This window comes from Perna viridis, chromosome 1 (assembly GCF_037379345.1).
Source record: "Perna viridis isolate PV_CMFRI_1.1 ecotype Kerala chromosome 1, ASM3737934v1, whole genome shotgun sequence".
Taxonomy (NCBI): domain Eukaryota; kingdom Metazoa; phylum Mollusca; class Bivalvia; order Mytilida; family Mytilidae; genus Perna; species Perna viridis.
The window spans coordinates 64,963,211-64,985,513 of record NC_142445.1 but is presented as its reverse complement, the minus strand read 5'-3'; the positions used below and the strand labels follow the sequence as shown (position 1 = coordinate 64,985,513).

The window sequence follows — 22,303 nt, the reverse complement described above, 5'->3', positions numbered from 1 at the left end:
TGCCTGTCTGCCCACACTTCCCACGATAACTAAAATATGGTACCACCATGATTTGTAAAACTTTGGTGAATTACTTCTTTCTATTGATGTGAGCTCACATATGATTGTTTTAAATTTCTGCTTTTTCGTTTGAGTTATAGGACTTTATTCATACAAAAACAGAGTGATGTTATTTTATTCTTTGTTAGCACTAAAAGTGTGTTATGTGTAAAATCTGTGTTGACGAACAGATGATGTCCATATCTTTTTTTTCAATGGCATTTACAGTCTCCCCACCATTCTCACAATGGGACCAAGGTAAAGACATTTTTCTAGCACCAGTTAAGTATGGGTCTTTGTGGCTGTACATTTTATTTTCAAATGATAAGATAAAAGAAGAATAATTTTTATTAAATCTTATCTTACAGTTTGGCACATAAACACATGAAAATAATAAAAAGTTATTCAAATGAACCCCTGTTTGACATACTCTAATTCATACATTGAACATTCACATTATTTTCAATTATGAGAGTCAAAATAGTAAGTTTCACTTCGAAAAATTATGATTTCTGAGATTCCATTAAGAAATTATGTATAAATCAATCAGCTTCAAAAGTCTGTTGTTAGCACCAAGCAGTTGACAATTTGGTCACATAAAATACCTCTGAGTCATATAAGCTGTAAAATATACATTAGTATTCAGAAATCTTTGAACTCTTTCATTAATGATCGTGCACGTAATAATGACTGGAGATCCAGTGCACCGTAACCTTAGATAGTTTACCATCTGATATTCCTTCAATGTAACAAAACCAATGTTCAAACCTTTCAAAACATTGTAAGATACTACCTCTCTCATCAAACCACGACTTTACATCTGTTCTCCAATACTATACATCTATGTTAACCCTTAATGGACAGTTATCCAAGTAGATTACCACATCAGGTGAACTGAAGCTTTTCACAAATGGTCATTTGATAGGTGGTTTAACAGCTCCCATGTTGGCTAACCTATCTGCTGCTTCATTTCCTTCTATACCTCTGTGGCCTCTGACATGCACCTTTAAACAAAAAACCTGACAAATTAATAATGAAACAAAATGGATTTTGGTGGGATTCATGTTGCTCCACACTTAGTGTAGTTTGTGTCTTTCCTTTTGTTTATTCTTGCCAGTTTATGTTTTTAAACATGTTTGTCAATGGATTTCCCCGCTTTGATATCCACCTACTCATTGACACTTCAGTATTTTTAACGAGATTTTAAAACACAATAAATGGTGTCTTTTACATGTTTAAAAAGAGTATAACCAAATTATGCGTTAATAAGAAGTTAATTGAGCAAAAACTGTTAGTAAAACGGAAACTTAAATATATTATATCATAACAAACCCATTGAATATTTATTCCACGTAGATTTGAATCCAGTTCTTCAAAATCATCTCTGTTAACAACAGGCTGCCCTGTACTCAGCTTCCACCCATTTCTTTTCCACCCATGAATCCATTTAGTTATACCTACAACACAGCAAATGATTATATCCTAAACAAAAGAAAATAACCTTCCTTTGTTGGCATCGGGCAATAATTACATGTACTTTCCTTCATGTACATCTTCTATGCTGCCCAATCTATCTAAAACTTAAATTCCAGGGACTAGTTTTAGAGGAGATAAATGGACATATGGAAGGAAGGACAGACAGATAAGGTAATTCCTACATTGTATGTACACCCAAAATTTAGACTGTGTGGGTCTTTATAAGTAGTGACTGGCTTTCATTATATAGATAGCAGTGATTTACTGAATGTTCCCAGAGAAAAAATTTTTGAATAATTCACACCGAGAAATAAATTTAATAATTTCACTCTCAACAGACTTTCTCCTCCAAAAATGAATATCAATACACCATTCACAAAATATTAAATTCATGTTGGAAATAAGAATGAATAATGGAAGAAATCTATGTAATAAATAGGATAATCAACTGGTTATCATAAATAACCAAAATATAATTACTTGTGTCAAGAATGCATAAGTATTTAACTAGCAGAACAAGTTCCAAACACTTGTTAAATCTATGTGTTCTTTGGCACTCATGGTTATATTTTGGTAATTCACTTCCTCCAATTAATTCTCCTATTAATAGTATACCATATATCCATACTAACACCCTCAAACTGCCAAAAACAATGGAAGGATCAGAATGGTACCTATGTACTGGGTGTTGCACCAGTGTGTAATTCACTTACAGCCTTTAATCACCTCTTTACTTAAGATTGCTACTGATCAATAAACAAGGTGAATGTAGTATTCAACAACTGAAAAATAAACAAGGTGAAAGTATTCAACAACTGATCAATAAACAAGGTGAATGTAGTATTCAATGACTGATCAATAAACAAGGTGAATGTATTCAACCACAGATCAATGAACAAGGTGAATGTAGTATTCAACGACTGATCAATAAACAAGGTGAATGTAGTATTCAACGACTGATCAATAAACAAGGTGAATGTATTCAACCACAGATCAATGAACAAGGTGAATGTAGTATTCTACAACTGATCAATAAACAGGGTGAACTTAGTACTCGACGACTGATCAATAAACAGGATGAACTTAGTACTCGACGACTGATAAAAAAACAAGGTGAATGTAGTATTCTACAACTGATCAATAAACAAGGTGATTGTAGTCCATGACGACTGATTAATAAACAAGGTGAACATAGTATTCTACAACTGATCAATAAACAAGGTGAACTTAGTACTCAACGACTGATCAATAAACAAGGTGAATGTAGTATTCAACTACTGATCAATAATTAAGGTGAACTTAGTACTCGACGACTGATCAATAAACAGGATGAACTTAGTACTCGACGACTGATAAAAAAACAAGGTGAATGTAGTATTCTACAACTGATCAATAAACAAGGTGATTGTAGTCCATGACGACTGATTAATAAACAAGGTGAACGTAGTATTCTACAACTGATCAATAAACAAGGTGAACTTAGTACTCGACGACTGATCAATAAACAAGGTGAATGCAGTATTCAACAACTGATCAATAATTAAGGTGAACTTAGTACTCGACGACTGATAAAAAAACAAGGTGAATGTAGTATTCTACAACTGATCAATAAACAAGGTGAACACAGTATTTGACGACTGATCAATAAACAAGGTGAACGTAGTATTCTACAACTGATCAATAAACAGGGTGAACTTAGTACTCGACGACTGATCAATAAACAGGGTGAACTTAGTACTCGACGACTGGTCAATAAACAAGGTGAATGTAGTATTCAACTACTGATCAATAATTAAGGTGATCTTAGTACTCGACGACTGATAAAAAAACAAGGTGAATGTAGTATTCTACAACTGATCAATAAACAAGGTGAATGTAGTCCTCGACGACTGATTAATAAACAGAGTGAACTTAGTACTCCACGACTGATCATGAACAAAGTGAACGTAGTATTCAACAACTGATCAACAAACAGGGTGAACTTAGTACTCAAAGACTGATCAATAAACAAAGTGTACGTAGTATTCTACAACTGATCAATAAACAGGGTGAACTTAGTACTCAAAGACTGATCAATAAACAGGGTGAACTTAGTACTCAATGACTGATCAATAAACAAGTTGAAAGTAGTATTCAACAACTGATCAATAAACAAGGTGAATGTAGTATTCAACAACTGATCCATAATTCAATAAAAAGGTGAGTGTAGTACTTGTCACGTATATATTAACTGTGTTAAACTTAGTAAAACAGGAATAATAAGGACGCATATGTAACTCTCTAAATGTGTGTATTCAACTCAAAAATGTAATGTATACTCATCTAATACATATAATAATTATGTGACGTTACAAAGGGTACATAGTAATGGCGCACTTTGAAACATTACAAAAATGAGTATGATTTACTTGAGTCACTGACATACTCAGGGCCAGCAAATGTCCATGGTAGCAGTAATTAAAGTAATGCAATACCTACTAGAAATGCTACTACTAAAATATCGAAAAATGAAACTTCCTTAAAGCAAGGGAAATGTGCTCACAAAGAAAAGTGAACACTTAAAGTCCATGAATAAATGAAATAAAAATGAAATTTTTTAGTCTCTAATCATATTTCATGCACTGACAGTATTCGACAACTGATCAATAAACAAGGTGAATGTAGTTTTGACAACTGTGCATTATGTACTGTTTTGTATTGGAAGACAGATATAAATGCAGTATAGTCCATTCTTACAAGTGGAGGGAACAAGTATAATAACTGAAAATTTTTAAAATAAAATAACTAAATAACTGAAAGCTTACCATTAATCAAGAATTGGCTGTCAGTGTTGAGGACCAGAACTGAAAGCTTACCATTAATCAAGAATTGGCTGTCAGTGTTGAGGACCAGAACTCAAAGCTTACCATTAATCAAGAATTGGCTGTCAGTGTTGAGGACCAGAACTCAAAGCTTACCATTAATCAAGAATTGGCTGTCAGTGTTGAGGACCAGAACTCAAAGCTTACCATTAATCAAGAATTGGCTGTCAGTGTTGAGGACCAGAACTCAAAGCTTACCATTAATCAAGAATTGGCTGTCAGTGTTGAGGACCAGAACTCAAAGCTTACCATTAATCAAGAATTGGCTGTCAGTGTTGAGGACCAGAACTCAAAGCTTACCATTAATCAAGAATTGGCTGTCAGTGTTGAGGACCAGAACTGAAAGCTTACCATTAATCAAGAATTGGCTGTCAGTGTTGAGGACCAGAACTGAAAGCTTACCATTAATCAAGAATTGGCTGTCAGTGTTGAGGACCAGAACTGAAAGCTTACCATTAATCAAGAATTGGCTGTCAGTGTTGAGGACCAGAACTCAAAGCTTACCATTAATCAAGAATTGGCTGTCAGTGTTGAGGACCAGAACTGAAAGCTTACCATTAATCAAGAATTGGCTGTCAGTGTTGAGGACCAGATTGTTGATACCTTTAGACTTGGCTTGTTTTATAGCTTTTACTGCAGCCTGTAAGGTCAGATTTATTCTAAATTGTTTCTAATACTATTTTCTATAAATCTCAAACGATATACATGTATTACCAGAAATGTCTGCCCTTAGGCAAATCAGAAGCAAATTTTTTTTGTCATATTGGAATCAAAACAATTCATGTTAGGAATGGTATTGTACTCATTCACACATGGATTGGCCTTAATATTTGAATTTTAAACTGAGCTAACTCTTGGTATAAAATTACTAAAAACAAAGACCCATCCATTGAGTAAATGAATACGCAATACCCCTCTTTTATTATTTCTTAATTATTACCTTGTTAACAAAATTATCAATGTATTGAACATAGTAGAGTACACTAATTCTTAAAGGTAAAAACAAACAAAAAACATGAAATAAAATGCTTCACCTGGTGCAGCTGGATAAGACTGCAGAGGTTGAACCATGAACAGTTGGGGCAAGTATGAACACACCATTCCAGCTTGATACAAATCTGTATTTTGATTGCAATTTAATATTTGACACAGGAAAAGAATTTGACCACTTGAAATGTTTTTTTTGCCTTTAATTCCTGCACAGTTTAAGCCAAAACCCCCAAAATCAATCCAAACCTTCTACTTGGTGTATAATACTTTGTGGTACAATTTCAAACACATTCACTTTTACTCAAGTTGTTGACACTAATTGTAAAGATATTTTGAAACAGCTTGTTTCTGTCCATTTTTTTAAGTCCCTAATTCCTTACTGGTTCAAGTCACAAACCCCAAAATCAGTCAAAGCCTTTCTTTTGCCATATGGCGTCTTGTGGACATCTATACACCTGTAGTCAAGTTATTGTCATAACATATAAAAAATTGTTGATTCTGGCCCGTTTTGGCCCATAATTGCCAAACAATTTGTCACAACCCCCAAGATTGATCCTTGCATTCCTATCCTGTAATACACTCTAGTATACAGGTAATTTCATAAAGGTCCTTATACTTATACTATAATTGATTGTCTCTGACGTGTTTTTGCTTCTTTGTAGCAATCCATAGTCTTTTACCTACACAGATAATTGGGAAATTTATTTGTAAGGTACTAAGGTAAGGAAGTGTAATTTGCAGCCATAATTCATAGAAACTTTGGAGAATGTGTAAAGGTAGGTACCTCTGTCATCTGGAAAACCAATACAGACAACAATGATGCTGATGTTAACGACAGAATGATACAATTATACAAAAAAAAGGTTTATTTTACTGATAAAAGGTACAACAGTATATTCACTATTTCATTTCTTTGTTATTACCTAAATAAATATTGAAGCTTACTAGAATTTGCTCTGTACCTGATAATCAGAAAATGACTACTCCATGGAGAATAGAAAACAGTACCAACTGTAGCACAATCACTCAATTTCACATTCAACAATAACACCATTTATCCTTTTCAAGAGTGTTTTAATCATGTGAATTTAATTTAAACTTACATGTATCTCTGCTCTATTATTTGTCTGTCTACCTGGTAGTCGTTCACTTACATTACTGTAAAAGAAGGACATGCACATACTAACAATTTATAAGCACTAAGTGATTAAGTCCTTTATATTCAAATGAATTCCATAGCTGGAAATCAATCACATCATTTGCAACGAAAAGCCATGAAATAATGGTGAACTTAATTGTATTAGTATTTTTGTATACATAAACAATTTTAATGTACTTAATTTGTATTCATACATAATGTACAATGTGTCAACAATACAGTGGTTGATCCTGGGGTGGTTCCAACACTTGACTTTGTAAATTTTGTGCAAAATTTTGGCATTTATGAGCATATATATCTCTCTTTTTCTGGAACCCTCTCTTTTCAAAGGCTCTGGATCAGCATCAGAGTCATATGTTTTATCAAGATTTAAGTGATAACTAATTACAATTATTGTCACTTTTACAAACCAAACATTAATTCAATAGGTCTAACCCATCCCCCCTCCCCACTAATCTCTTCATCAACTAAAAAATGCACAGCAATGGTAGCATTGTCAGTAGGATACTAAAAAGAACATAAGTTTGCTTTGTGACTGACAATCATGAATGTAAATAAAAAATTAACATACTCCGGGTGATTTTCACCCCAGTAGACACCTATGCCTGCACATGCACCATTTTTTCCATTCCCAAAACATGCACCATCTGTATAGACAACAACACCATCATTTAACTCTGGAATAAAATATATAAAACAAAAAATAAATATAAATAAAAAAAATTACAACGTGTCCTCGACTGGCCAAACCCAACTATCAGTTTTCAATTTATTTTACCATATTACCTGATTTCTAATTAGGTAAACATATACTCCTGTGGTGTTGCCACCCATTTAAGACACTTTTTCAACGTCATCACACGAGGGTGAAGACTGTTTATTGCAGGTTTCAGAAAATAAATTGCCATCAAATATAGGTAGGGTACCACCAAAATAATATTTGTAATTGCTCAATGCCTTTCTGATCTGTCAAAAACGTGGCTGTCCACACAAATTTCTGGGGAAAACACTAAACCCTATAACATTGTTCTTTTCACTCACAACACCACCACCATCTACATTAGAATTCCATTTCCTACCATACATGGTGGTCTATTATAAGAATTCCATTTCCTACCATACATGGTGGTCTATTATAAGAATTCCATTTCCTACCATACATGGTGGTCTATTATAAGCAAGTTCTCTTGCATGTTAGTGTGTGAAATGATTGTGGATTTATCATGTGGATATTTTTTTCCACTATATCAAATTTTGCAACTACATATAAGTCATGAATACTAGCCAATTGATATAAAACAGTTATCTGTTATTAATTCAGATAAACAGTTAATTTAATATAAAAAAATTGATTTATACTGAATGTTGAAGATTTATGGAATATACATGTATCTAGCTTGACAGTAACTAAGCTAAACTTTTCTATCCATTACCTGTGGAAGAATTATCCTGCTTGAATCTCTTCACTGATCTTTGTGATTGTCCACCAGAAGCCTGAGTGGAATAAGAACGACTTAAACCATGAGGTCTCTTATATCCTGGCTTTGAATGATTTTCCTCACAATTGTTTATTTGATCTGAAAGCTGATGCACAATGTTTGACAGATGATTCACTTGCTGTTTTAAACTTGTAATAGTGGGATTTACTGTGTGTTTAGAATTTGCACCAGTGTTTGGAAAGGATGAGCTAAACTTGTTTGTTTTCTTGTGGCTTTTGTAGTTATTTGATTCAGTGTAACTTTTTGATGTTGACTGGAACTGATCTGAGGTGAATCCACTATTACTGCCATTTACAAAGTCTAATGCTTCTTGTTGTGTACCAAACTTCTTGTATCTAGCCTTTGGAAATCCATTTACCTGTTCCTTACAAGAGTCCCTGAAATAAATACATTTGTAAATGTCAAAATCCCTTTCACAAAATATTGTTTGAACAACAATTCATTTAGAATTAATGTATATGTACATGTGTTCCCTTTACCATGTAATTAATAAAAAGCTTCACCATGCACTGCCCAGCATGATAAGACTGCAGTGGTCGAACCCTGAAAAGTTATGGCAAGTGTGGATACAATATTAGTTTTTGACACAGTTTTGCAAATACTTTTTTAGGAATGATCAATTTTCTAATCAGATAGAGTACACATTTTTCATTCTTAAGTGTTGGGTAAAGAAAGCTTTTAAAGGTATTTTTTAGATATTTTTTCCAATGACAAAAGTATGGTGGAACCTACCATTATTTTGAAGTACAGTGTGTGAATATATGTACATGTGTACATCCCAAGTGTCACTATTTGAGGGGGATTTCCCCCATAAGAGTTCCAAATTTTAATTTTCAAAGAACAATATTGACCCTAATTTACAACCCCAAAATTCAAGTTAATGGTGCTTTACATTTGTTTTGTCATAAAAAGCCAGAAAACAACACTTTCATGTTTGTAAATTCCAATGGTACAGTGAAACCTCCAAAACCAGACCCTCAGAAAACCGGTCTTCCCTTCAAACCGGCTGTTTTCAAAAGTCCCGGCCAATAAACCTTAAAATCTGAGTGTTTTGTCTTCTAAACATCGGACACCCCCTAGAACCGTACATCGGCTGGTTTTTCACAGTTTTAGTTACATATTTCAAATAAAAACAACCTCTCAATTCTGGTTATTGTTCACCTGTAATAAATGTGTCAGCAAAACTGTAAATGATTATGTAATATTACGTAATTAATAATTCATTCACAGCCCGGTTTGCATTTCATCAGTGGACAGATGATAATTGAAGGGGACAGTAGTTTTAACAACAAATTTAATCCAGACATTACATTTTGTCACTGTTTGGCTGCTAATTGGTGTGTACACGTCAGGCTACGTCAGGCTGCCTCAGGCAAGTGGGGTCATTTAATAGTTCGATCTTTACGATATTTTAACTGTCAATTAATGTGACCTGTACCCAAGACAAAACAACATAGGGGTGAAATTATTAGACTTTGTTGATAGGTAATTTACGGAAACAATACAAATAATTAATTACCATCAATAGCCCTTTGATCTTTCATACATATTCTTTCAAAACTGTGAACATTATTTTGTTGGCAGTACCGTTTGTAAAATCAAATCATTTATAATTGATGCAAGTTTTGATGTGTAATAAAAGGCCAAAAGTTTTGAATTGGCATTATACATGTCTTGACCAACAAACTGACAAGGTGTAGGGTTATAGAACACATTAATGGAAACTGCTTTTAGAATGCATTGCTATTTTTCACCTAACCGGCCACCCCTATAAACCGGCCATTTTTTCTTGTCCCAGTGATGCCCAGTTTGGAGAAGTTTCACTGTATTTTTTTCGAATGTTGGCAGAATTCCAACCCCTTACTATCAGCATGTTGTAGAATAATCTCTCATGGGATTCAATATACGTGTAGGTCAAGGAGATAGTTTTTTTACCAACATTAAGAATATTTCTAGTGCCAAATAAAAAATATATTATTTGAAGCAGAGCCTAATCTAGATATTGATGACAAAAAGTTTTAGTAAATTATGTTTAAAAAAAAAAAACAATATTGACATTTTTATCTATGTAATCCATTACAAAAACTTTCTCAGGTGAATGAGAGAAGTTACATATAACACAAACAAGGAGAACTTATTGCTCATTTCTCTGAATTCTCCCTCTAGATTTGAGATGTTACAGAACCCTTCTCAGTCCAGATAATCAAGATGTTGAGTCATTCTTTTTTTATAATAACTGTTGTTCAAACATGTAAATTTCCTATAGGGTCGAGGTCCATCACCATCTGACTAAATTTCAACATCTCCTTATTTGTTTTATATAATTATTATATTATGGATAATACCTACTGTAGCAGGAAGGTCACAGACCACAAAAAATAAAAAAAATAGCCTCCCAAGACAGCATCACTACTTTGTTTAACTGGGTGAGCACCCCCTAAATAAAAATAACAAACATAAATACATATGTACAGAGACCTATAATTAAGGAAAAAAGAAACTTATTAATAAGCCAGTTTATCAATAAAATTGTCATGTGGCAGCGAATGAGATTCCCTGAACTTTCCACTTATTAAACTACTTTTCTCCTTTTGGATGAAATGATCTGAAAATAAACTGTAGCAGATGCCAAGAAGACATAAAAAAGGGAAAATGACAGTTTATTAAATTCTACTTAAAAAACCAAATAAATTGTCATACATGTAGGTTAATTCGAAAATAATGAATTTAAGTTAGAATTAATTTATTTTCATAAAAATCAGGAGGCAGGTAACTTGTTCTCAATACTTCTTTTTTGTTTGTTTGGTAAAAAGAAAAATGTGGTATAAAATGATGTTTATATATTGTAATATATTGTAATAATAGGAAACTGAAGGTTTTATTTCGATATTAGCAATACTTTTTTACTTGGGACAATTTAAAGTCAAGTTGTCGTTGTTGATTAAGTATGAGATATTGTTCCCTGCCGCGTGATAATGTGTGATTTCAGTTAGTTCTAAATCTCTTCAATTACAGGTCTGTGATATACATAAAAATATATTCTGATGTCTGTATCACAATATTATCTTTCCAATTATCTTATTTTACTATGCCTATGGTCGAGCTGCATTCAAGGATCTTAATTTAACTCCTTGGTCTGTTCAATATTAATTTATTGCTTAGTACCGGCAATATGCCTCTGACTCTGTATCTACTCCAGCAGTAACTCTGTATCCTACAGGATACACGCAAAACAATATTTACAGGACTTCATAACTTGAGCTAAATTATACATTGTATATAGTACATTCATCATCAATATCGTAAAAGGACAAAGTACCAGTCATTGTAAATGCCGGGGGCTCTTCCTACTCTAACAGCATAGAATGGCATTCTGGTAGCTGAAGAAAATGTTTCAGACAACCTGAAGACAAATGCAAAAGTTTTCAACAACATGCAAGGATTCATATGTTCAGTACTTCCGGTTCCGGTAAGTTTCTCTCTTCCGTCGCCGCCATAGAAAAAGGTTGTACATGTTGTTAGGTCAAAACAAAGGCGATTTACGTCCTTGTGTAATGTCGAATTTTAATAAAATTAACACAGTAGATTCTTGTATGCATTGACATTTATATTGTGTTATGTGTTAACCTGGATGATCATTATAAGATCACGATTTTGAAGGATCGGGGTTCCCGTTTCTGAATTCTGTTAATTTACATGACCATAAATATAAGATTTGTTCTGTTGATAAACATTTGTCGTAAATGTTACTATTCTCAACAGCCTGCATTTTTTTTTATTAAAAAAAGGTTAATGTGATTGAAAAAAAATTGTCATGGAAAATGCCATCCAACCAAACATTGTAGAACAGGTTTCTTAAGTAGTTATGATGACTTGTCGGCTTAAGAAGTATACAGTAGTCAAATTTTTTTTTATATTTCATTGAAGGACCCGCAAGGGCAGTGATAATTATATATGCTTGAAACACGATGGTACATGCACCTATGTTAAGATATTCTGAAACTCTTGGGAGTGTATATATGTAATATAAAGTCCCTGAATAGGAGAGTTCGCCAATCTCATTAGTGATGTCATATTCACTGATTTGCATATCATTGAGTGTCAAATTGGTTGGCAAATAAACAAATGAATAAACAATTGAAAAGTTCATGATTAGAATCCCAATTTTCAAAACGTTATAACTGTTATTTTACATGTATGTCCAATTTTGGTTCTGTGAAATGTTTTGTTTAGATAAAATAATTCGCCCTACCGGTGCGCCTGGTCCATGCTCCTAGTTTTTAGTGGAGTCCGAGTTGCTCATTTACTTTAGTTACTTTGTATGTATGATTTTAGTTACTTTATGTTCTTTGTTGTGTATGTCTGTTTTCCATGTCTGGTCTTTGTCCCTGGAATACATTCTTTTGATTACCACTATAACCTTGGTTCCCTTGATTACTCTTGTATGTAAATTTATAAATCTTATACCTGAAAAATTAATTTGTAATGATATTTATTTGTTAACCTTTATTTTTGTATAAATTTATAAATAAAATCTCATGCACATAAAGTCTAATCACTGAATATTATTTAAAAATTCCATGGATAAAAAGAATTTTATTTGCAATTTTGAGAACCAAAAGAATTTTTCAATGGATTTTTTGCCAACTAAAACCAAACACAGGTAAGTGATCACATCACGAAGAACTCTACATATTAAAAAAGACCATGAGTTGTATAGTTTAAATTATTATTGTAAGGCAAAAAGAAATAATGGTCTGTTTCCTGCTACCCTACCTACTCTATTTTTTGCTTCTTCCCTAAACATTCTTTTAGCTGTTTTGGTTCAAGCATTGTTTCAGTCTAGAACGTTTCCCTATTAACTCAGTGTAACATGTTTTTGAAATATAAAATAATTTTCCTACCGACCTACCCAATGCTTTCATGCTGTTGGCAGGAAACGTGACTATTATTATTTTGGGCCTAAAGTGTAAGACCTGATCAACAAAAGTATGTGCAGTGTATTAGGAGGTGATACATGCATATAATGAAAAGTAGTATGTGTAGATGTATATTAAAATAATGTTCCAATTATTTTTGTAGATGTATTCGGCGAGCGCTAAAATTGTGAAACCTCAAGGTGAAAAGCCTGATGAGTTTGAGCAATCAATCTCCCAGGTAAGTTCAATTTAAATGCTTTGGAAAGGGTGTATAAGCAAAATCAACTTGTATCTTGTAAAAACTTAATGAGAATCATGTACATGTATGAAGCTTTTTTCTTTGTCATGAAGTATGTAGGTGCAAAAATGAAATCAAATATCTGGGCTTACCATGTTACCAGCTCCTGCAAAGTTCTATTTCCCTATAAAATGATGCATTTTTGGTCTTTGGCATGGTCTTGTACAAGTAACTCGTGAATTAATTGCAGTGGATCTGAAATTCTATCTCACTCACCAACAGTCTTCGAAATTGGGACCAGCCCACCAGCCAATGCTGGTATAAATAGTGGCAGGCTTGCAGAAATTTTGCTTCCAAGCCAATGTATCCTAAATAAAATTCTTTTCAGGTTAAGGGTAGGGGCTTGCACCGACAATCTCAAATAGCACGTAAAACAAACCCATTACAATACCAACTAATAACTGCTAGAAACAACTTGTACAAATACTGTTTTAGCCTCAATCCATAGTTCAAAAATGTACTGTAGAACTTAATCACTTACACTTGTAAATGCTGGGTCACAGGATCAATTTAAACTGCTGATTCAGGGTCAGAATATCTAAATTTTATCTCTAGCTATTGTGTATATATTTGTTCATTTGTTTTTTGTGCACCTTTTGTTTCATGAAGTCAATTTAAGTCCAGTTCTGTTTATTGAATTTAATGTCGGTAAATGCTGCGCAGACAAATCATCATTGTTGTGATGGATCGTCTTGTGATGTAGATGTAGACGTACATTCAATAATTGGAAATTTAAAATTGTGTAATGGAAGATATGTCTTAGAAACCTTTTTGACCTATTTGATTTAAAATATTCATGCATTTGTGCCAATATTGAGTAGACTTGTAGTCTTGCAACATATTATAAAATTTGAATTTCCTTTTCAGGCTTTACTTGAACTGGAAATGAACAGTGACTTGAAGCAACAGTTACGTGAACTGTACATCACTGGTGCAAAGGTAATACATTGCATTGATAATACTGTAGTTCTATTTTTCTGTAATAAAATTTATTGATGCAGGCTAAGTAAATTACATTTGAATTAATTTTATCAAACTTGTAGGGCAGGTGGAAGGGTCTTGTTCTGTATGATTCATAGTTCAAACTGATTGTAGCTATAATCTTTTGTACGAAAATTGTACATTAGTACTGGATACATACAGGATATGGCAATTAAAGAACTTTCAATTATGTCTCCCCCCACTTTGGTTGGGAGACATATTGTTTTTGGCTTGTCTGTCACAAAGTTTGTCAGCACAGCTTCTCTGAAACTACTGAACTGAATTTTACGAAACTTGGTGTGTAGCAAGAACATCATATGTAGTTGTGCATATTACCATTTTATCCCCAGGGTAGGAAACTCACAGAAAATATCTACCAGACCACAGGGCTAGCTACATGAAAACGTTGCGCGTCCTGATTAAAATTTACCAGCCCTGAAAGTTGATGCAATAAAATGCCAATCAATTTTCCCTTTCAGATTCTAATGTATTTTGATGTTTAAAATGTTAGCGTGACAAAAAAGTGTAATTTGGTAATACCTGAAATATTCTGTAATTTGTATGACTTATGATTTGTCACTTGATGAAAACACAATGCAACAAGTGCATATTTAATTGAGACACATACTGGTGACTTTAAGGAGCATTTCGTTTTTAGCAGGTAGATTTTTGGCCTACAATTTAATTCAGCATGCAATCTGAAAAGTTAGGCTTTAAGGAAATAAAATTTAAATTTTGATTTCATTTATTGTTACTTTACTTTTAAACAAATTAAATAACTCAAGTCACTGTCAATATCTTCAGACTCATCTCCAAACAGCTGAATGGCATAGTTGACAATATAACTATCCATGCGAGTCATCACAAATTAACCATAATTTGAAAATGTTTTAAAGCTTGGAACAATTAATCGTTTTGGCTTAGATTGACCATATAAATTATTCTTTTCCTTGGAATCAAAGTCGCTTTTTTGGGGAGGGAAGTCGAAAATATTGTCCTAAAGACACAACTTTTCAAATTTAACAAAAACAAATTTATTTTTTCCCCATTCTGGAAATATTTTTAGCTCTCCTGACCGAAGGCCAAGTGAGCTTATGCCATCACTTGGCGTCCGTCATCGTTGTGGACAAATTTAAAAAAATCTTCTCCTCTGAAACTACAGGACTGACAGGTTTTAAACTTGGCATGGTTGTTCCTTAGGGTGGTGTGCACAAACTGACCATTGGGATTTTTGATCCATGAAAAAACATGGCAGCTGTTACTTAAACTAGAACATGGGGGTCAGATTGCAGTCTTTTGCAAATAACTCTAAAACTGTTGCCTTTAGCAGATTTCTGGCACTGGTAATATTGTTCAGCATCATGAGATGGACCTACGCCAAAATTTTCAAAACGATTGGTCAACTGATGTAGGAGTTGCTGCCCCTGAAACAGTTTTGTTTGTATTTTTCGCATGTTCAACTTCGAAAATCTTCTTCTCAAAATCCATTGCACGGAATTCAATGAAAGTTGGCATTTATGTTCTTTAGGGTATTCTACACAAAATGACTGTTGGGATTGTTGATTCATGAAAAAACATGGCCGCCGATACTAAAAATAGAACATAGGGGTCAGATGGCAGTTATTTGCAAATAACTCAAAAACCGTTACCTTTAGCAAATTCTGGCATGGGGTAAAATTGTTCAGCATCATGAGAAGGACCTATGCCGAAATTTTCAAAACCTTTTATTGACTAATGTAAGAGTTACGACCACTGAAACAGTTGGTGTTTTTTTTTCACATGTACAACTTTGAAAATCTTCTCTAAAACCATTTAAGATCATTGAATGAAAAGCATAATAATTCTTTAGTGTATTGTGCTCAAAATGACTGTTGTGGTGTGGTTTTTAACCCGTGAATAGATATGGCTGCCTATACTAAAAATGGAACTTAGGGATCATAAGACAGGTTTTTGAAAAAAATTCAAAAAATGTTGCCTGAAGCAAAATTGTGGTTCAGGTCATGAAAATGCTATGAAAAGCATTTCTTGCATTTGACAATTTAGTTAATTTTAACTTAGCCTGTCTCATTCCTTAAGTTTTTCAAATAAGCAAATGGTTAACAAGGTGAGCGATTCAGGCTCTCTTAGCCTCTAGTTGTTTTATAAGCATGATCGCTATTGGTTGATTCAATAAAAATCAGCCGATGGGATTTGATTAGACTCACACAAGGGTTTACTATGCTCCCTGCAGAGATCGAGTCAAAACACATGATAATGTATCATTACTTGATTGGTTTGATTCTTAAGTTCTGTTATGAATTAGGTAATACCGAGAACTCAATTTGCGTGTCATTTAAACTTAGAAATTAGTCAAAAATCCTCATAATTACTGTGTCATTTCAAATTCTCTAGAACTACTGACCTGCTTAGTGCTTCTCTCCAGCCTTTCAACAGAATTTTAATGAGCTGTTCTGTGGACATGATGGATACTGCAAGTGCATCCAGTTTGCAGGATGGAGGAGACAAAAACAAACTTTAACTTTAAAACAATTTTCTAGACCAAAGGCTATGATTGGCAGAAAATTTGGGTATGGGAATGGTTCTGAAATAACAACTCTTAGAGAAGATTGGTAGTGTAGGTCAGACTGAAAGAAACTAATTACACATGATTTTAATGATTGTCTCAGCACAGTAACTTATGATACACATAATATCATATATAGATGATGCTATTGATATTTGTTATTCCAGGAAATTGATGTTCAAGGTAAGAAAGCTATCATCGTATTTGTACCAGTTCCACAACTGAGAAGTTACCAGAAGATCCAAACTAGACTTGTTCGTGAATTGGAAAAGAAATTTAGTGGCAAACATGTTGTCTTCATTGCTCAGGTAATTTAAGAATGACCCAAAATGGAACGAAATGGAAGCAAGTAAGAGAATTTGACATATCTGTCTTTGGATGAACATAATAATATTGTATATTGCTGTCCTTTCACCCATGGATTCAACAATTCCCATAAGCTTTAAGGGAATTTAATACTTTTGGGTGTTTTATTTTCAATGAACAGTGATGATTTTTTCTGCTTTTTGGTGGAATTCTGCTATTTCAAATCCAGATTTTACCATTATGATTCATTTTTTACTGTATATTTCCCATTTTGCCAATTTTTCGCTTTGTTTGTAGACCTCGTAAAATCATCCCTGAACAAAAGAAGCTCCCTTCATTTAATTATTTTTTTCAGAATTTTAGTCATTAAAGTTTTTGACTTCAAACACTAAAAAGGTGGATGGATGGGTTTGTCACAATCTACAACATCTGGTCTTTAAATCATGATGCTCAAGCTTTAGTTCCATGTTCATTAGATTTCACATTGTCCATACTTACGTACCATGTTTAAACTTGTAATCGAAGATAAGTTGTTACTTTTTAATTTTCATTGTAGTGCATGATCTTTGTTTTTATTTGTAGAGAAGAATTTTGCCCAAACCAACAAGAAAAACAAGGAGGAAGAATAAGCAAAAGAGACCAATCTCGTAAGTTCTACTTCCTTCAGAAACTGATGTGACATAATATTATGTCTATTCCTTACTGAATGAAACAGTTTTTCTTGTTTTCAAGGAGGGCAATCAACTTCATCAATTGGTCTTTTATACCAACAACCCTTCATGAGACATTTATTTCTGAAGTCCTTCTACACTTCAAGCATCAGTGAAGAAAGGGAGAGAAAGTTGCAACTAAGCATAATCAGATATTAGAGTTATGAACCTCTTGTTTTAATTGACAGGTATATGTCTGTCTGTTCCCCAATGGTTTCCAGATAACATCTTTAGTAACGATTGAAGACTATTTTTTGTTTCACAATTGTTTTGTACAGATCTTGTTTGATCTTCAGTACAATCCCACTTTAAGTTCTCCAGTTGAGCTGTTTTGTTTATGACCATTTAATTTTTATAGCATAAGGGGTTTTCTTGGGATCTCATAAATAAAATGGGTCCTTTAAATCAGGCCGAGGCTCTAGGGCCTAGGTGATCCTTAATGGGGTCAAGGGCAAAGTCCCCGGCTGAAAATGGTTTTAAACATTTTCACATGAGTTTGGAAGCCATCTCCTGGCTGCAATTTTTTGGTGCTTTTTTTTTTTTTTTTTTTTTTTTTTTTTTTTTCATACTGTATTTTTCGAAAAACTTTGCACTTATAAAGATACATACATTTGCAAGTGATTTCTGGGGCTTTCTGATATAAAATGCCTGAGTGAGTCAGGGTATACCTACACTCCTTGAAATGTTCACGTTTCCCATTTTAGCATACGTGCGTCATTTATCATGCGTTAACATATCATTTTGCATTTGTATATACGCATGATAGAAGCATTCGTTTATTTTTGTACGTTGATTATTTCCATTATTGAACTGTTATTTTTATATTTTTTGCTATTATAATTCATATAATTTTGATAAATTTTTTTCCTTCATTATTTGTTAATATTATAATTTTTTCCCTGTTCATCTATCGCGTGTTTAAACGCACGCTAGGAGCATTTGTTTATCGTGCGTTTAAATGCATACTGGGAGCGTTGTGCATGCAGGAAACCTAAACGTCTCAAGGGGTGTACATAGCACACCTTTACTTAATGATGCAGTAGGGTAATGGGGAAACTTTTATATTTTTGCCAAAGAAAAAAAGACTTCAAACTGTGTATGATGTTAGAAATTAGTTGCCAAAAAAAAGTTTTCAAATTCTTATGAAAATCTGATTTTTTGAGGTTTTTCTTTTCATTATTCTGTAGAAAAAAAATGGACTCTAAATTTGCGTAACCCCTATTCTATTGTACTTTTTATTTTGAGCCAAAGGGATATCAATTGATGTTATATTAACACTGAATTTGAAATTCAAGATGTTTCACCAGAGATTTTTGTCCCATGGACAAGAGAAGTGACCGAACCTATTTTCACCTGGAAATATTTTCAAAATATTTTGTAGCAGGTGAAACTTATAATACTCCATAATTGATCCTATTTTGTTCGTTGTCGTGACCTTTAACAAATGGTTTATTGAGCAACACCTAACATTCAGTCCAGAAATCAAGCATTTATCACCGGACCTGCAGTGAGTTAATAGGACTTGTCCATCGGTTGGAAGGAATTTTGTTATCACTGTATTAAATGTCTAAGCTTGGTTATCTTGATATTCACAAACACTTCGGTTTAATGTCAGTGTTATATAATATTGTATATAACTATGTCTCAATGAAACTTTTCAGACGAACATTGACTGCAGTCCATGATGCTATCCTTGAGGACTTGACTTTCCCAGCTGAAATCGTTGGTAAAAGAATCCGAATCAAATTGGATGGATCTAGACTGATTAAAGTACATTTGGACAAAACCCAACAGACAAATATTGAACACAAAGTAGGTTTTTCTGATAAATATGTGAACCTAATATTTTGTTGAATAATTGTGTTTCCGTAGCCAAGTTAGCACTGTTAATTAAATGGACATAAAAAAAGTTAAAATGCTATAAAATGAGAGAAAAACAAACTAGAAACAAACATGGGCAGGCTGATAAGCATACGCTATAAAAAAATATGATTTATCATTCAATACCACTGTTTTATCTGTATCATTGATTTTTAAGTGGAGAATTGATGGTATAAATGAGTGTACTCTTGTCTATGTATGGGGCACAGAGTTTTATTTTTTGTAATCCTTACTGAATGATTTGATATATACACCCACTAGTTAAAAAGGCATTAATGTTAATTCATTTTATTACCATCAGCTTTTTGCAATATAAAAGCAAATAATGTCTGTAAGTGGTTTCCAATGGTTGACTTGAGATAATTTAAGACCAATTTGTATTGCATAGTTGCTAAGGGTTATTTCAATCATTATGGAAGCATTTAATCTTTATAACTTCATGTCACAGCCACATGATATTTTAATATGAACTTTATATAGGGGTATCATAATATTGGATTTGATTTCAGGCTTTGGCATATATATATTGATTGCTTATATATGGACTGTATACAAATGTTATGAGTATCACTACTGGTCATTGGGTCTTGTTTAATGGTAGAATCTAGGCAGGTCATTTCAGTTCATAGTATACCTCTTTGAAAAAGGGTAAACAAAATTTAAGTACTGGGTTTTACTTCAGTAACTTGAGGACAGTTAGAGAATAGCTACTTTGAGTCATAGACTGTTTAAAGTATTCATCTTTATTTAGTAGTTTGTATTGCAGTGTTGTAATTATGTTTAACAAATTTTTTTATCTGTTACAGGTTGACACATTTGGAGCTGTGTACAAAAAGTTAACAGGAAAGGACGTTACTTTTGAATTTCCAGAATATGTTCTGTAAAGGACATTAAATAAACAAGAAAAATATGTAATTTGGGTCTAGTGTCATTTTTTTAACTCCATTCTGTGCAAAGAATTAAGAAACCTGAGCAGTACTATTTAAGGTTTTGAAATTCAATTATCAGTGATTTTTCCTTATTTTCGGTCCTCATTTTGGCCACAGAATCTATAGGAAAATCACCGGTATTAAGATTCCACTTGTGTCAAAATCCAGGACGTTTCTTATTGTAATGTTTGATAATGCATTAATTAAAGCCCTTAAACTATGCTACAATCTGTAAAAAAAATTAGTATGACTGATGCATTATTAAGTGAGCTGAACAGACTGGAAACCGACATCATACCTCAATATGAAACACAATAGATATACCAGTAAGTCACAACTAAGATCAGTTCAGGAACCCAATTGTATGCTGGGAATAGACTGTTGTGATCTCAGTTCCATTCGAGTAATAATGTATCTTTCTGTGTATCTTACTTCTTACTATAACATTCCATCCATTTACTGATTTATATACAACCACAAAAAAATTGTCATATATTGGTATGGTGCTGTCATCTGCCTTAATTGTTGTCATATATTGGTATGGGGCTGTCATCTGCCTTAATTGTTGTCATATATTGGTATGGTGCTGTCATCTGCCTTAATTGTTGTCATATATTGGTATGGGGCTGTCATCTGCCTTAATTGTTGTCATATATTGGTATGGTGCTGTCATCTGCCTTAATTGTTGTCATATATTGGTATGGGGCTGTCATTTGTCTTAATTGCAATAACTTTTTACAGGTTGTTTTTTAACATATTTTATAAACAACATTAGTGTAACAACATTTTAAGATAAATCTTCAGCTGACATTTTTATCTGAAATTCATTATTTCCTTTTCCTAAATGAGTTTTGCAGTGCAAGTATTGATTAACCTGATACTGTTTATTAGAAAAAAAGCCGCAGAGTACTGGGTAACAGGAGTATATAAGTGTATATATAAATATAAAGTACATACATATAAACACAAAATATCACACATAAAGTTATCAAGACAATATTTTCACAATATTATTGCATACAAATAGCATATCTAATTAAACATCCTATGCAGATTTTGCATGAATATCGACACATTTATTAATACCTTTATATTGCAAAATTTTATCATGCCATACATTTTTTCTCTACTTGGATACCTCGTATAATATGATGGTATAAACTTTCTTAAGTCTAAAACTACATTATTATTACACTCACAAAAATAATGATATTCGTCCCCAAGACCAGTTCCACAAATTCTACATATTCTATCTTCCCTTGGGATATTCCTCCACCTCCCCGTTTCAATGGGAAACTTTATATTACAAAAATTTATCCAGTAACTCAACTCTAATTTTAAAAGATAAGGCTCCAACTGAAATTAATGTTTAAAATTAGAACAATATTCACCTCTAGACGAGTTGTTCATATCAGTAAACCATTTTTGAATAAACTGGTCTTGAAGACACTGCTTAACTTTAATTTTCATGAGATTACCATCAACATTCTCTTGGATATTCCATATTTCACTGAGTCCACAGTTATCAAATATAGATTTTAAATAGTTAATCCACTTAAAATTATATTCACCATGTTCACACATGTAGAATAATAATTTGTATAATTTGCCAGACAGTTTATTTTCACTAGAAGCTAATTTTTGCCAAAATCCAACCATTTTCAGTTTGATCTGCAGTTCAAGTGGAAATCT

At 33.1% G+C, this 22,303-nt stretch overlaps 2 protein-coding genes across 3 annotated transcripts; one reads left to right on the top strand and one right to left on the bottom strand.

Moving 5' to 3' along the window:
• Window positions 1-369: 369 nt before the first annotated feature.
• On the bottom strand, window positions 370-11,503 carry LOC148629862 (ribonuclease H1-like). 2 transcript variants are annotated; one of them, XM_088558632.1, is made up of 8 exons: window positions 11,344-11,497; window positions 10,374-10,461; window positions 7,959-8,401; window positions 7,097-7,202; window positions 6,470-6,524; window positions 4,932-5,016; window positions 1,372-1,496; window positions 370-1,043 (listed from the first exon to the last, which is right to left on the bottom strand). In XM_088558632.1, exons 1-8 carry the CDS (start codon window positions 11,348-11,350, stop codon window positions 954-956), a joined length of 999 nt encoding a protein of 332 aa, XP_088414758.1. In that variant the 5' UTR covers window positions 11,351-11,497; the 3' UTR covers window positions 370-953. The 2 variants fall into 2 exon arrangements, with proteins under 2 accessions (XP_088414758.1, XP_088414750.1); XM_088558624.1 differs by lacking the exon at window positions 10,374-10,461 and having other exon boundaries at window positions 11,344-11,503.
• Window positions 11,481-20,597, top strand: LOC148629861 (small ribosomal subunit protein eS7-like). The gene is made up of 7 exons (XM_088558685.1): window positions 11,481-11,529; window positions 13,107-13,181; window positions 14,109-14,180; window positions 16,953-17,093; window positions 17,674-17,738; window positions 19,463-19,613; window positions 20,489-20,597. The coding sequence occupies exons 2-7, from the start codon at window positions 13,107-13,109 to the stop codon at window positions 20,564-20,566; spliced, it is 582 nt and encodes a 193-aa protein (XP_088414811.1). The 5' UTR covers window positions 11,481-11,529; the 3' UTR covers window positions 20,567-20,597.
• Window positions 20,598-22,303: the final 1,706 nt, after the last annotated feature.

Coding starts and splice junctions, on each gene's coding strand:
- LOC148629862 (XM_088558624.1), bottom strand. CDS start 11,471: ATGAATCCTTGCATGTTGTTGAAAACTTTTGCATTTGTCTTCAGGTTG. Junction 1,497..4,931: donor CAGCCAATTCTTGATTAATG/GTAAGCTTTCAG, acceptor GCTGTGTTGTAG/GTATAACTAAATGGATTCAT. Junction 1,044..1,371: donor GTGGAATAAATATTCAATGG/GTTTGTTATGAT, acceptor TTTTGTTTAAAG/GTGCATGTCAGAGGCCACAG.
- LOC148629861 (XM_088558685.1), top strand. CDS start 13,107: ATGTATTCGGCGAGCGCTAAAATTGTGAAACCTCAAGGTGAAAAGCCT. Junction 13,182..14,108: donor TTGAGCAATCAATCTCCCAG/GTAAGTTCAATT, acceptor TTTCCTTTTCAG/GCTTTACTTGAACTGGAAAT. Junction 19,614..20,488: donor AGACAAATATTGAACACAAA/GTAGGTTTTTCT, acceptor TATCTGTTACAG/GTTGACACATTTGGAGCTGT.